The sequence below is a fragment of the Lactuca serriola genome, chromosome 6 (assembly GCF_051521515.1).
Source record: "Lactuca serriola cultivar US96UC23 chromosome 6, Lser_US96UC23_V15, whole genome shotgun sequence".
Taxonomy (NCBI): domain Eukaryota; kingdom Viridiplantae; phylum Streptophyta; class Magnoliopsida; order Asterales; family Asteraceae; genus Lactuca; species Lactuca serriola.
Window position 1 is genome coordinate 45600221 of NC_136413.1, and position 16129 is coordinate 45616349.

Below are 16129 nucleotides of genomic sequence, written 5' to 3' on the forward strand. Positions count from 1 at the left end.
TGTAAATAACATGTAACTCACATATGAATTACATGTGATTCATATATAATTCACATATGAATCACATGTAAATCTTATATGATATATGCATGTGCATTTTTGTCAGTGTTCTTGCATTAATCAATAATTTTTTTTTTAATTGTTTTTTGTAGATTTTGAAGAATTTGTAGAAAATATTGAAGACGTGAAAAATGATAAATTGAAGAAATATGAAAATCTTGATATGACGAAATGATAACATTGTGAATTTTCGTAACATTTTTTATTTTTTATATTTTATTTTGTATCGAATAAAATACTTGTACTATTATGCATGGTTGTCAAAATCGCGATCCTGATCGTAGGATCGTACGATCCTACGATCCTAGGTGTGAAAAACGATCCGGATCGTAACAGAATCGTATTTGGGGTAGGATCGCAGGTAGGATCGTAAGATCGTAGGTAGGATCGTAGGATCGAGATCCGATCCGATCCTACCTTCCTTTGATTTTTTTTTTCTTTTTTTTTTGCAAATGAATTTTTGTTACCACTTTATATCTTTTACCCTTTACCAATCTATCATTTATCATTTTTTATTGTGACTTATGACTAATATTTTGAAGTTCTTATAATTTTTGAACGAAAAATTAAATGTTTGAAATATTTTTCATGATTAAATATTATAAATTAAAATTATATTATATTTTGTGGGATCTTAGGATCTCGATCCCGATCTTACGATCCCGATCTTGCAAACCCAAAAACGATCCTAGGTAGGATCCCGATCTTGACAACCTTGCTATTATGTTTACAGATTGATTAATAAAAATGAGATTTTTTATGATTTACTTACGAATATTATAGTATATAAGAAATATGCATATATTCATTTGAAAAAAAAATGAATATATGAACCTAAAATGTTGTTTTTTTTTGTTAAAAAAATTAGAGTTTTTTTAAATATTCAACTTTTTTTTATAATAATTTACTGATTTTAAAAAAAATTTATATTTTTTAAAGAATGCAGCTTTATTAAAAAAAACTACAGTTTTTTTTAAAAAAAAAAGTTGCAGTTTTTTTTTGAAAAAGTTGCATTTTTTTTGAAAAAAATTGCAGTTTTTTTGAAAAAATTAAAGTTTTTTTTAAAAAAATTATTGTTTTATTAAAAAATTTGTAGTTTTTTAAAATACAGTTGTTTTTTTCAAAAAAAAAACTACAGTTTTTTTTTATGAAAAAACTGCAGTTTAAAAAAAATCAAATTTTTTAAAAATTTATGCTTTCCAAAAAAGTTTAAAAAATTTGCAGTTTAAAAAAAACGAGAATTATTATTTTTTTTTTTTGTAAAAAAATCCAAAATTTTGTTTTATAATGTTAATTTGAGAGCTTTTTAGTAATATTTCCAATAATACAAAAAATTAAGATTGGTATAATGACAATCATGTCCTTAATGATTTAATTTTGATCCAACGTTCCACCTTTAGTTTTTAGGGTCTCGGGAAACTAAGAGTTGTCAACCGATATATATATATATATATATATATATATATATATATATATATATATATATATATATATATATATATATATATATATATATATATGTTAGTTTATATAAAATTAGGAGCTAAAAGTTATCTAAAAACTATTTTAGATAAGTTTTTGAATTATAATTTTTCTTAATATAATCTAAAACTTATACTGTTAAATGTTTTTTTCTTTAATTCTTTTTTCTTGAAACTTTAATTCTTTTTTCTTAAACATTAAAAGATCTTGAAAATTCGATGCCGAACATACATAGAATATTAGAATTTCATAGTTATTTTGATAAAGTGAAAGTTAAATCAGCCTTTTTTCTTTATTATCTTTATTTTATTTGAATAAAAAAACAATTATCTTGTCCTCTACCTTAAACTTGCTTGTTAAATTCTTCTTTCTGGAATGTGACCCAAATTCCACGTCAACGGTCAAAGTCGATGCATGACTGGCCGACTAGACAATACAAATAAGCTTCCAGGTTCCATCATCCCGACCTCCACCCAGCACCACCTTAGTCTCACCTGGATCAACCATGTCTCTACGATATCAAAAATTTGTGTCGGAGAAACCCCAGATCCATCCTCTTTCCATCAGCGTAGATGAAGCTTTATCGACGGAATTGGAGAAACAACAACAGGGTTTCTTGAAATGCACCGTTTGCTGCGGTATCATTGCCGCCGTGATACTCATCATCGCGGTGGTGATGATAGTCCTCGGTTTCACAGTTCTCCACATCAAAAACCCAAAACTCAGAATGAATTCAGTGGCGATCATCGGACTTGACCAGGTCAACTCAACAGATTTACTCAACCGGAACGCTAATCTGACTGTGGTGGCTGACGTCTCCATGAAGAACACTAACGTGGAGAAATTCAAGTTTGAAACTTTTAATTCAAGTCTTGTGTATCGTGAGACGGTGGTGGGAGTGGAGGATGTTCCCGGAGGGGTGGTTGACGCTAGGAAGACGATGAGACTGAAGCTGGTGTATGAGATGATGATGGCGAAGATGGCCGGAGATCCACAGTTCGGAAGTGATATCACGGCGGGTAAGCTGATGGTGCGAAGTTATACAAGGGTTAATGGTAGAGTTAATATATTAAACATTATTAAGAGAAAAGTGACGGTTACTATGAACTGTTCCATCGCCATTAATGTAACGACCTGGGGTATCGCCGATCAAGATTGCAAGAGCCATGTCGATATATAGGATTTTTTTTTCTTACATATCTATTTTTCATATTCATTTATGATTTCTTTTTGAGTATTTGTTTTTATAGTAGAAATATAAAATTGTAAAGGTATATAGATCCGTTTAGGAGAAAAGGAGAATTTGAATATATATTTGGGCTTGTTGGTATGATCCACGGGTGAAGTTGCCAATTCACTGTTTTTCACCCTCAACAGTAAAAACCCTAATGTTCGAAGACAATAGTGATCGCTTCATTAACCCTTAAAATAACGATCGCGATCGGTGCTTTGTCAATCTAAAACTGAGGTATGTTTTTCGCACGTTCTATTATATATGATCGATTATCACCTTTAAAGGTTAATTAATTTTGTTTTCGTTTTCAATCAGTTTCATTGTATGGTCTACAAAAGGTCCGAGATAAAAGATATGGTGTCTCGAAACAAGGTAACGTTTTTGTGTATTCAAGAATCTAGAATGTTGGTGATCAGAGATCGTCTTATTTGTAGTGTGTGGGGTAACCGTCCTTGTAATTATGTCATCTCTGATCAGATTGGTAGCTCTGGTGGTCTCGTGTTCGTTTGCGACCCAAGATTATTGGATATGGATTTTGTCAACACTCAGAGAAACCACATTGTTGTGGTTGGCATTTGGAAGCCTCGTGATGTCAAATGTGGTGTGATAACTGTTTATGCCCTCAACATCACCAAAACAAGGTTGATTTGTGGAAGGAGATAACTAATGTAATTGAGAATGATAGTGAAAGATCTTGGCTTTGTTGTGGAGACTTCAACGAGGTTCGAACCACTGATGAGACACTAGGGTCTGTTTTCAACCATAGAGGTGCTATGTTGTTCAATAATTTCATACACTCGGTGGGTCTATTGGGTATGAACATTGGCGGTAGAAGATTTACGTGAATGACCAAGGATGGGTCCAAACTAAATAAATTGGGTTCCTAATCTCCAACAACTTTGATGCGAAGGGCATGCACAATGCATTAAATAATTTAGATTTTAATGGATTGACACATCGTCATTTTACTTACTATAAAGTATAAACCTCTACATTAATTTTCCTACCATAACGACACATCGTCATTATGGTAGTGTTTGACTCTACTCAGAGCCTTTGTAAAAGGATCTGCAACATTATCTTTTTATGATACTCTCTTCACCAGAAGGTGTCATTCTTCTACCTGATGTTGAATATAATGGTACTTTTTGTCGATATGCTTGGATCTACCATGATCCTTTAGTTATTTTGTCAAAATAACCGCGCCTTCATTATCACAAAAGAGTTACATGGGTTCTTGATTAGTTGGAATGACTCTAATGAAGTTCTTCAGCCAAGACCCTTCCTTCAATGCTTCACTCACTGTAATGTACTTTGACTCACATGTGGAATCAGCCACTGTGTCTTGCTTGGAACTCTTCCAAGTAGCCGTTGTGTCTCGCTTGGAACACTTTAGTATTTCATACAAATTTGTACTCTGGAAAAGACCAATAAGATGATTTTTTCTATTCCGATGAATCCTTATTCCCTGAATTTAGCCCACTCCTCCTATACCCTTCATAACGAAATGCTTTTTAAGCCAACACTTAACTTCTTGCAAAGTTGGAATGTTGTTTCCTATGTATTAAGGTTCGATTACACCTCTCAGCCACTCCATTGAGTTGTGGTGTGTTGGGAGGAGTCAACTATAAAAAAATTCCACATTCCTTAAGATAGTTGTGGAACTCAATACTTAGATACTCACCACCTCTGTGAGATATGAGCATCTTTATCATCCTGCCCAATTGATTCTCGACTTCATGCTTAAACTCTTTGAATTTTTCAAAGGTTTCTGATTTATTTTTGATCAAGTAGTTATAACCATATCTACTATAATCATCCATAAACATCATATAATATCGATTAACATTTTTTGTGGTGGATCTGAATGGGCCACACACATCCATATGAATTAGGTCCAAAAATCATTCATCTCTTTCACATGTTCCAGTGAAAGGTAATTTTGTCGTCTTGCCCAAGAGACAAGATTCACATTCATCATCAATCCTAATATCAAATGACTCTAACACTCCATTGTTTTAGAGTTGGGCGATATGTTTCGTATTTATGTGCCCAAGATGACAATGCCACAAACATGCCCTGTCCACTCTATTTGACGAATCAATATGAAACATACTATTGCCTAGGTTATCCACACAAGTCATAATTTCGTACTATCAAGGTGTTAATGTTTTTTCCAAGATTGGGAGACTCTATAGAAAGTTGAGATTAGTAAAGGTTGAGTTGAACATATGGAAGTCCGAGAAAAGAGAAAAGAACCAAGATGATTGTGACATCCCCATTTTCACGGCCAGAAAAGACCGATTTGTTTATGCTTTGTTTTATACATCAGAGTGATCGTTTAAAGAAAACGGTTGCGGAATTTGTTCCCAAAATAAAATATGATAACCATTTATCAAAACGTTTCTCAAAGAGAATGTATTTTCATTAAACAATAAAACCTCGGGATGTCATGTTCCGATACAGACCAAAAGCATAAACAATAATAAATAGACCTTACAACAGTTATTCATAACTACTGGCCTATAATCCAAAATCTCTCGTCAAGTCCACCAACTTATACTCTTGTGCCATTACCTGTAATGAAAAGAAAACTGAGTGGGTCAGGCTTGGGAGCCTGGTGAGCATATAGGGTTTTCAACCCACAATAATATAATTATTATATTCAACCATCAAACAATCAACTCAATTACCCATCCCTATTATCTTTCTTAGGATTTTACCCTAGGAATTCAACTACCCGTCATTCATTCATTCCTAAGGATTGACCTAAGGAATTAGCACAAACTTCCATTGCTACATAAGGCGCATCTGCCAACATTATCCTTTAAGCGCCTCTGCCAGGATTACGTCATACACTATGAGGCGCGACTGCCAGGTTTATGACATTCTCTTTTAGGCGCATCTGCTGACATTATCTTATAAGCGCATCTGCCAAGATTATCCTATAGCGCATCTGCCAAGATTATCCTATAAGCGCATCTGCTATTATTATGACAATCTCTATTTGGCGCATCTGCCAAGATCATGACATTCACTACTTGGTGCATCTACCGATATTATTCTCAAGCGCATCTGCTAGCATTATGGCATGCTCTTTTAGGTTCATCTACCGATACTATACTTAAGTGCATCTACTAGTATTATGTCACTTTCTCTTTGGTGCATCTACCAATACTATGCTTGAGCGCATCTGCTAGCATTATGACATTCTCTAATTGGTGCATCTGCCAATATCATTCTTAATCATCTTTCATACATCATCATTTTATCACATACCAACTATCTCATCTACCCATGTTCTACCCAACATATTTGTAGATATGGAATACATATACAGTTTAACTCATTTAAAAACTATATAAAACATTCATTCCATACTCATCTCAAATAAACAACAATATATAAACACATAGCACGTATTTTATAACAAATACTTCATATTTATGTGTTGGAAGAAAGTAACCACACACTCTCCCAAACATATACGTGATACATTCAAAAAATACTTGTATTATACCCGTGTTTATGAAAGGGACTATACACCCACACATATAAACAACTTTATATCATACACATAGCACGTATTTTATAGAAAATACTTAATATTTATGTGTTAGAAGAAAGTAACTACACACTCACACATATAAACAACAATATACTTAATACACTCGAACCATACTTGTATTATTATCGTGTTTATGAAAGGTAGTATACACTCACTTGATCAGAAGATGATCGGACAACACTACGACTTGCAGAAGTAGTAATCCTCAGCAGATCTGGAAGATCTCCACAAAAATCGAACTTCTCGCGGACAGAGCTTCGGCTCGGGAACCGCACTTCTCGGGATCTTTGGGACCTCGGGACTTGCCTCGGGGCTCGAGTATGATACAGGGGCTTCGGGGTATTTCTGGCACGCAAAACGATGCAAAACGGGAGAGAGAAGAGAGAAAATGAACAAAAGAATCGGCTGCCTTCGGATCCTATTTATAGGAGGCTGGAGCCTCGGAGTACGCGGGACATACTGCTTCCGAAATCGTCACTGCATGCATCATCCGAGCCACTTGCTGCGAGTGTCGACACCTTCGGTGTACGCGGGGCGTACCTCGGATCAGATCGGTGACTCCTTCGGATAAAGCCTCCGAATTAAAGATTTAATTTAAATACAATTTATTTAATAAACTTCGGAAATTCATATCTTATTCATACGAACTCCATTTTTAACGTTCTTTATATCCACGCGAAGGTGAGACTACGCTCTACAACTTTCGATTAGACTCCGTCGGCTAATTTTGAATTTATTTTTATTATTTATTTTTAATAGGCCACGACAGAAAAACTTCGTTATAAATTCATAACTTCTTCGTTTAACGTCCGTTCTCGCCTAACTTTTTATCGCTTCGATACAAACAACGAGACCTTCGATCCTCGTTTAGATTGTTTCGACTAAAAACCGCTCGATCTCAAATCGAGTATTTCTGGTTGCACACCGCTAAGCTGAAACTTCGATAAATCATAACTTCCTCGTTATAACTCGGATTTCGGCGTTCTTTATATGCACGGAAACCTTGTGACATATACTACAACTTGGTTAAGATTAATCCTTCTAGATAATCTTCCATCAAAAAGTCATTTTTGACGCCTATCGTCTCTAAATTGACTAGCCCTGATGTACGGGTGTTACAATTATCTCCCCCTTAGGATGATTACGTCCCGGAATCATCAACGAAATAGGACTTGCATAATGATTCCACACGTTATTTATTCATCCTTGGTAATAACCTTAAATTCTATGTTTCCTCGAAAGAGTATTTAACTCTTTGGCTTTCTTGACCACAGACGATGCCCAATCTTGCATCTGCCTATCGTACTATGTTGTACTTTCAATCGTAATCCTCGAGTTACCCAATAAGTCGTTATTATGGACTCCTTCTTCTTCTCAGGATAAATACTTTCCTTTATCTATTGTAACAAATCGATGGGTCGTGCTTTACTGACCTCTCATCGAATGATGCAATGCTTAGACTCAGGTCTCTTAGAGTTAAATTCCAAAATGGAATATACCTTCCTTCATATTATAATGTGATATAATCACATTTCAGCATGTAGCACTTCTACCAGCAAACTTCTTTTAACAACGAGCGCGACACTATCAATCACATTAACTTCAACCTTCTGACTTAAGTCAGATGTTACATCTAACTTGGTCCTCTAGACCACGTAACATACTCCTCGTAGTCGAACTCAAATTTAAACATGACCACTAGGGTCGGAACAAGAACCATCTTACTATTCATTACCGAAACAATGGTAATGACATACCAGAATAAAATGGAATCAATCACTAGCTTCTTGGTAACCTTGTGACTTTCCCTGATCCAAGTGCGAGTCATGTGCTTCCGGTAGTATATGCATCTACTACCTTTCACACCTACTCGTACTCGTCCCAAGTATTGTCCCGCAGTCGACCAAGTCACCATACAAGAAAATCAGACAATCATTCAACACATCAGTTAGCAAAAATAGGGTTTATATTAATTCCTTGAAACGATTACACAAAAGTTCAAGTTCACCCTATACTATGCCTCTAATAGGCTACACCACATGTTAATTTTCATATCGCTACTTTATAACTTGATCTTTAGATATAAGATCCTTATTCCTGATTCCTTGCATTGCCATCTGCTTCATCAAGGATCATTTGAAATGCTCTTGCCTTTAGCTTTGGCAGCGCCTCTAGCCTTGCTGCTTGATTTTTCCTTGGGCAGTCTTGCTTGAAGTGCCCCTCTTCGTTACATTCGTAACACGCCTTTTTGTTGAAAATACATTCATCGGCATAATGCCTATGCTTTCCACACTTGAAACATGTCACCTCCACGCCACATTTTCCTGAGTGCTTCTTCTTGCACTTATCGCACCACCGTGCCTCATCCCTTCCTCCTCCTCCAGACTTCGAGGATTTCCTTTTCTCATTAGAACCTAAAGTTCCTTCTAACTTTCTCTTCTCGCCAACTTCAACCTTACTGTCAGTCCTCCCCTTGATCATATTCTCAACAGACTTGGCAGCCCAAATAGCTGCCTCTAGAGTAGGTGCCTGACGCACTGGCACCGCATACTCCCAAGGGAGTCCCTTTGCGTACCGGTCGAATTTTGTCAGTTTGTCTGGGACGATGCGCAAAGCAAACTCCATCTTGTCTGTGAAGGCATTAGTGTATTCATCCACTGACATGTTGCCTTTCTTCAATATCAGAAACTTATTCTCCAACTCCAATAGATTTTGAGCCGAGCAGAACTTGCGCTTGAATTGCACCAAGAACTCTGCCCAGGTCAGTTGCAGTGGCTCATTAGGACTTAGGATTTTCCCCAAAGTGTTCCACCAACGAACAACCCCACCCCTGAACTGACGTACTACAAAAGTGGTCTGCAACTTGCCTCTGCAACCACACGTCATGAAGGCTAGCTCCATTTCCGATATCCAATCCATAACTCCGATCGGATCCTCCTTTCCAGTGAAGGTCGATGGTTTGCAAGTCAGAAAATCCTAATACTTGCATCCCACTCCATCATTCCTTCCATTCTGGTTGTTTTGCCTAACTATCGGTGGGTTGGCTTGACCAATAGACCCACTGAAGTTTCCACCTTCCGAGTTCCCTTCATTTAATTCGGGCTCTTCCACACGAATTGACAGTTCTTCACGATTCTGTTGAAGCAACCGCCTAGTCTCCTCCATTTGACGATCCAACATTGTTTGAATCATCATTTGCACACCAGACATGGTTATTGGCTCAGGTGTTGCTGCTATGACAGGTATTTGCTCAATCACTGGTGGTTGATTCCTGTTTTCATCAGTATTTCCAACTCCACTTCTTGTTCTCACCATTTTTGATCTACACACCGAATAAGGTGAAATTAGATCCTCATTCACGATAGATATTCAAATCTTCCTTATCACTCCAAAACGTTTACATGCTAGTTCTAATATCGTAGACGTACGCTTAGAATCCTACACACATAAGGTTTCTAGATCCGGTCGACAACAGACCATAGATCCGAACAAATAATATCATATATGGCAACATATAACATTTAGCACATAAATCATTTTAGGCAACTTTCCTAAAATAAACCAGTGCTCGTGTCTAAAACATCACAGACACACATCTCAAAATTTCACTTAGCATTCTAAGTTTAAGTCTAGAAATCCTACAAATTCCTAGTTCGCTTAAACTAATGCTCTGATACCAACTGTGACATCCCCATTTTCACGGCCAGAAAAGACCGATTTGTTTATGCTTTGTTTTATACATCAGAGTGATCGTTTAAAGAAAACGGTTGCGGAATTTGTTCCCAGAATAAAATATGATAACCATTTATCAAAACGTTTCTCAAAGAGAATGTATTTTCATTAAACAATAAAACCTCGGGATGTCATGTTCCGATACAGACCAAAAGCATAAACAATAATAAATAGACCTTACAACAGTTATTCATAACTACTGGCCTATAATCCAAAATCTCTCGTCAAGTCCACCAACTTATACTCTTGTGCCATTACCTGTAATGAAAAGAAAACTGAGTGGGTCAGGCTTGGGAGCCTGGTGAGCATATAGGGTTTTCAACCCACAATAATATAATTATTATATTCAACCATCAAACAATCAACTCAATTACCCATCCCTATTATCTTTCTTAGGATTTTACCCTAGGAATTCAACTACCCGTCATTCATTCATTCCTAAGGATTGACCTAAGGAATTAGCACAAACTTCCATTGCTACATAAGGCGCATCTGCCAACATTATCCTTTAAGCGCCTCTGCCAGGATTACGTCATACACTATGAGGCGCGACTGCCAGGTTTATGACATTCTCTTTTAGGCGCATCTGCCGACATTATCTTATAAGCGCATCTGCCAAGATTATCCTATAGCGCATCTGCCAAGATTATCCTATAAGCGCATCTGCTATTATTATGACAATCTCTATTTGGCGCATCTGCCAAGATCACGACATTCACTACTTGGTGCATCTACCGATATTATTCTCAAGCGCATCTGCTAGCATTATGGCATGCTCTTTTAGGTTCATCTACCGATACTATACTTAAGTGCATCTACTAGTATTATGTCACTTTCTCTTTGGTGCATCTACCAATACTATGCTTGAGCGCATCTGCTAGCATTATGACATTCTCTAATTGGTGCATCTGCCAATATCATTCTTAATCATCTTTCATACATCATCATTTTATCACATACCAACTATCTCATCTACCCATGTTCTACCCAACATATTTGTAGATATGGAATACATATACAGTTTAACTCATTTAAAAACTATATAAAACATTCATTCCATACTCATCTCAAATAAACAACAATATATAAACACATAACACGTATTTTATAACAAATACTTCATATTTATGTGTTGGAAGAAAGTAACCACACACTCTCCCAAACATATACTTGATACATTCAAAAAATACTTGTATTATACCCGTGTTTATGAAAGGGACTATACACCCACACATATAAACAACTTTATATCATACACATAGCACGTATTTTATAGAAAATACTTAATATTTATGTGTTAGAAGAAAGTAACTACACACTCACACATATAAACAACAATATACTTAATACACTCGAACCATACTTGTATTATTATCGTGTTTATGAAAGGTAGTATACACTCACTTGATCAGAAGATGATCGGACAACACTACGACTTGTAGAAGTATTAATCCTCAGCAGATCTGGAAGATCTCCACAAAAATCGAACTTCTCGCGGACAGAGCTTCGGCTCGGGAACCGCATTTCTCGGGATCTTCGGGACCTCGGGACTTGCCTCGGGGCTCGAGTATGATACCGGGGCTTCGGGGTATTTCTGGCACGCAAAACGATGCAAAACGGGAGAGAGAAGAGAGAAAATAAACAAAAGAATCGGCTGCCTTCGGATCCTATTTATAGGAGGCTGGAGCCTCGGAGTACGCGGGGCATATTGCTTCCGAAATCGTCACTGCATGCGTCATCCGAGCCACTTGCTGCGAGTGTCGACACCTTCGGTGTACGCGGGGCGTTCCTCGGATCAGATCGGTGACTCCTTCGGATAAAGCCTCCGAATTAAAGATTTAATTTAAATACAATTTATTTAATAAACTTCGGAAATTCATATCTTCTTCATACGAACTCCGTTTTCAATGTTCTTTATATCCACGCGAAGGTGAGACTACGCTCTACAACTTTCGATTAGACTCCGTCGGCTAATTTTGAATTTATTTTTATTATTTATTTTTAATAGGCCGCGACAGAAAAACTTCGTTATAAATTCATAACTTCTTCGTTTGACGTCCGTTCTTGCCTAACTTTTTATCGCTTCGATACAAACAACGAGACCTTCGATCCTCGTTTAGATTGTTTCGACTAAAAACCGCTCGATCTCAAATCGAGTATTTCGGGTTGCACACCGCTAAGCCGAAACTTCGATAAATCATAACTTCCTCGTTATAACTCGGATTTCGGCGTTCTTTATATGCACGGAAACCTTGTGACATATACTACAACTTGGTTAAGATTAATCCTTCTAGATAATCTTCCATCAAAAAGTCATTTTTGACGCCTATCGTCTCTAAATTGACTAGCCCTGATGTACGGGCGTTACAATGATGTTGACTACCTCACAAAAAAGGTTGTAGCAACTGACACACTCATTAAATCTGGGTTTATTGACAGTAAAACTTTAAAAGAGCTTGAAGAGAGTATTGTTAAAATTAAAGATATTGAAACTCTATGGATTCTTGACCTCAAATAGAAATCAATGTGTAAGTGGTTGATTGAGGGAGATGAGAATTCCACTTTTTTTCATGGTATTATTAATGATAACCTCAAGGGGTCTCATATAAGTGGGTTAAAAATAAATGGCATGTGGGTTACTTACCTGGACATAATAAAAAAACAAATTGTGTGAATTCTTCAAGCACAAGATCGAAGAACCGATTCATAACAGGTACCGGTCTCTTCTTGATTTGTGGGTTACTAACTGAGTCTCATCTCTTCTTGATTTGTTCTGTTGCTCGGGAGGTGCATGCTGTTATCAACAACTAGTTGAATCAGGTACCAGTCTCTAGCAGCTCCCTCCATTCACTTCTCAGGTCTGATGCTACTTCTGGTACCCCTATAAGAACGTTCAAGGCTGTTACGGGTGTGCTTTTTCTTTTGCTTGGATTATTTGAAGATATAGGAATGATAATATCTTCAATGGTAAGCTTAAGAAATGTAATATTTTGGCTAGCAAGGTGAAGTTGATGGCTTTTGATTGGATAAAAGATAGATCTAGAAAAGGTATTTCCTCAAATTGGTCTGATTGGTGTAATTCTTCAGAACAGGAATGTCTTAAACTGTTGTTATTTTAGCTTCTTAATTGCTAGCTCCCTATTTTTATATACTACTTGTTGTTCGAAAAATCAAAGACTATGGCTAGTTTTTCTCACACTTGTGTATGTCTATGAGTAAACTAGGCGAATGCTTGCGCGTTGCGCAGAAATACCTATATAGTTGAAATTTTTACAAATATATGTTTTCTTAAATATAACAATAACGTTGTTAAATTTGATATAATAATTCGTATACGAAATCGATATAATATATTGATTATTTTGAATTATATTATAATATATACATCTATTAAAACTACATAATGTCAATTGTTTGAATGACCTCTACCCCCGCGGATTACCCATAAATGAAAATAAAAAAAATAATATATGGTTTAATGTTATTTGTTTTTGTTAATTAATTTTTTGATATTTATTTTTTTAACGTTTTAATTTCTATCATTGTAATTATTTAAAAAATCAAAAATTATTTTTGGTTTTTAAAGGTTACAATATAAGCGTTTATATAAAATTAGTTTTAACTATTGTTATTGTAAGTTATTTTAAGCTACTTATTTGAAAATTGAAAAGATTATAAAAATATATTTAGGATATATTTTAGTTAAATTGATATTACAATTTAGTTTTTCCATTTAATACTACAATTTATCACTTTTAATTATTCACAAAATATTATTTGGGGGTTTTTTAAGTGAAACTGAAATTTATATTTAAGTTGACCATATAATGTTATATTTAAATTAACAATTTAAGTATTTTATCCAAACTATTCAAAAGTTGTAGCTTTAAACTGATAATGGTTTACATATAACTACGTATTAAATCTAACAAATTAAATATAATATGTTAAAAATTAAAGACATAACTTTATAAGTGGAAGTAAAGATATTATTTTAATATTAAAAATTATTTTATTTATGCTTACACTTTAGATTTGATATTTATTTAACTTTATTAACAAACTTATAATCATTATTAGAAACAATTTGTCACTTTTACTATCTACAAAATAATTTTTGTGTTGTTTAAGTTGAACTAAAATTTATATTTAAGTTAACCATGTAATGTTATATTTAAATTAACAATTTAAGTATTTTATCCAAACTGTTCAAAAGTAGTAGCTTTAAAATGATAATGGTTTACATACAACAACATTTTAAAATTAATAAATAAAATATAATACGTTAAAAGTTAAAGACATAACTTTATAAATAAAAGTAAATTAACAATTTAAGTATTTTATCCAAACTATTCAAAAGTTGTAGTTTTAAACTGATAATTGTTTATATATAATAACATATTAAATCTAATAAATTAATTATAATATATTAAAAATTAAAGACCTAACTTTATAAGTAGAAGTAAATATATTATTTTCATATTAAAATTTATTTTATTTATGATTACACTTTAGGTTTGATATTTATTTAACTTTATTAACCAACTTATAATCATTATTAGAAAGACACTACAATTTGTCACTTTTAACTATTTATAAAATATTCTTTGCGTTGTTTAAGTTGAACTAAAATTTATATTTAAATTAACCAAGTAATGTTATATTTAAATTGAAAATTTAAGTATTTTATCCAATCTGTTCAAAAGTTGTAACTTTAAAATGATAATGGTTTACATATAATAACATTTTAAAATTAATAAATAAAATATAATACGTTAAAAGTTAAAGACATAAATTTATAAATAAAAGTAAAGATATTATTTTAATATTGAAATTTAGTTTATATATGATTACACTTTATGTTTGATATTTATTTAACATTATTAACCAACTTATAATCAGTATTAGAAAGAAATTGAAAAGTCATGAGAGTTTCAAATGCATGTGGTGTTTTAGGAGTTTCAAAAACATGAGGTTCAAGGAAAAATGCTAGCTTTATAAGATATATAGATATAGATATATATATATATATATATATATATATATATATATATATATATATATATATATATATATATAATATCTCTCTTGTCATCAAATTATTCTACAATGTTGATTAATTTTGGAGGGTTGTTGATAGTAATACAAATGTTTTATGAAGGCATTTTTGTACCCAATCTTATAAGATATTTTGATGCCGCAACAATTACAATAACCTAAGTTCATTTTTTCCCATATAGATTTCTCTGAATGTCATGAATTTTTTTAAAAAGTGGTTAGGGAACCATGTTGTAATGTGTAGAATCACATGCCAATTTTTTAAGTAATACATCAAGTGTATTGATATGTGAAGAAGATTTCATGATTTGTTAATCATGTTTATATTGTCGAAGAATTAATTAATATGTACATTGACCATTTAATTATGTGACGAATTAACAGTGTATGTAGTGGACGATGAACTAATGGACAGTGACAATAGATATATTTTGTTTTTACCTGATAATATTTCATTATATTATGAACTATGAACACGATGTTGAAGTGACAATTTCAATAAGCTTTAATCTAATTTCATCAATGAATTAATAACCTAACCAATTTTCATATCAAAATCAATTATACTCCACCTATAACTCATCTCTACCACTTAACTAGATTAGGATATAAGTTCATTTCATCAATTTAGGGTTCATAATCAATTTGTCCAAGTTCAAGAATCTAACTATGGTTTTACAATAATTCAACCATCTAAACTCTAAATGATGTTCTCTATCAATTACTCAACACATATAATCAACCAAGAACTACTGACCCTTTTCGCCAAATTCACCTACTGATATTTGAATAATCAAGAATGAAACCTAATACCTTGTTACAAGCAAAAGAAGTCAATCTCCCTTTGATTCCCATCTATTTCAACCTCCAAAATCACCCATGACCTCCTCAGAAGCATCTATGATGAATAAGAGGATAAAAATGGCGTGTTTCTATCTATATCTCGTTCAACTAATCCGGTGTTGATGCGTCGCGTTAGGCTTGTGTACACGTCG

General features: G+C 33.9%; 1 protein-coding gene across 1 annotated transcript; it reads left to right on the forward strand.

Moving 5' to 3' along the window:
* The first annotated feature begins 1987 nt into the window (after positions 1–1987).
* Positions 1988–3931, forward strand: LOC145059186 (late embryogenesis abundant protein At1g64065-like). The gene is made up of 3 exons (XM_079007046.1): positions 1988–3010; positions 3092–3148; positions 3254–3931. Exon 1 carries the CDS (start codon positions 2048–2050, stop codon positions 2720–2722), a length of 675 nt encoding a protein of 224 aa, XP_078863172.1. The 5' UTR covers positions 1988–2047; the 3' UTR covers positions 2723–3010; positions 3092–3148; positions 3254–3931.
* The last annotated feature ends 12198 nt before the right edge of the window (positions 3932–16129 follow it).

Excerpts from the sequence above, each read along its gene's own strand:
- LOC145059186 (XM_079007046.1), top strand. The coding sequence starts at position 2,048 with ATGTCTCTACGATATCAAAAATTTGTGTCGGAGAAACCCCAGATCCAT.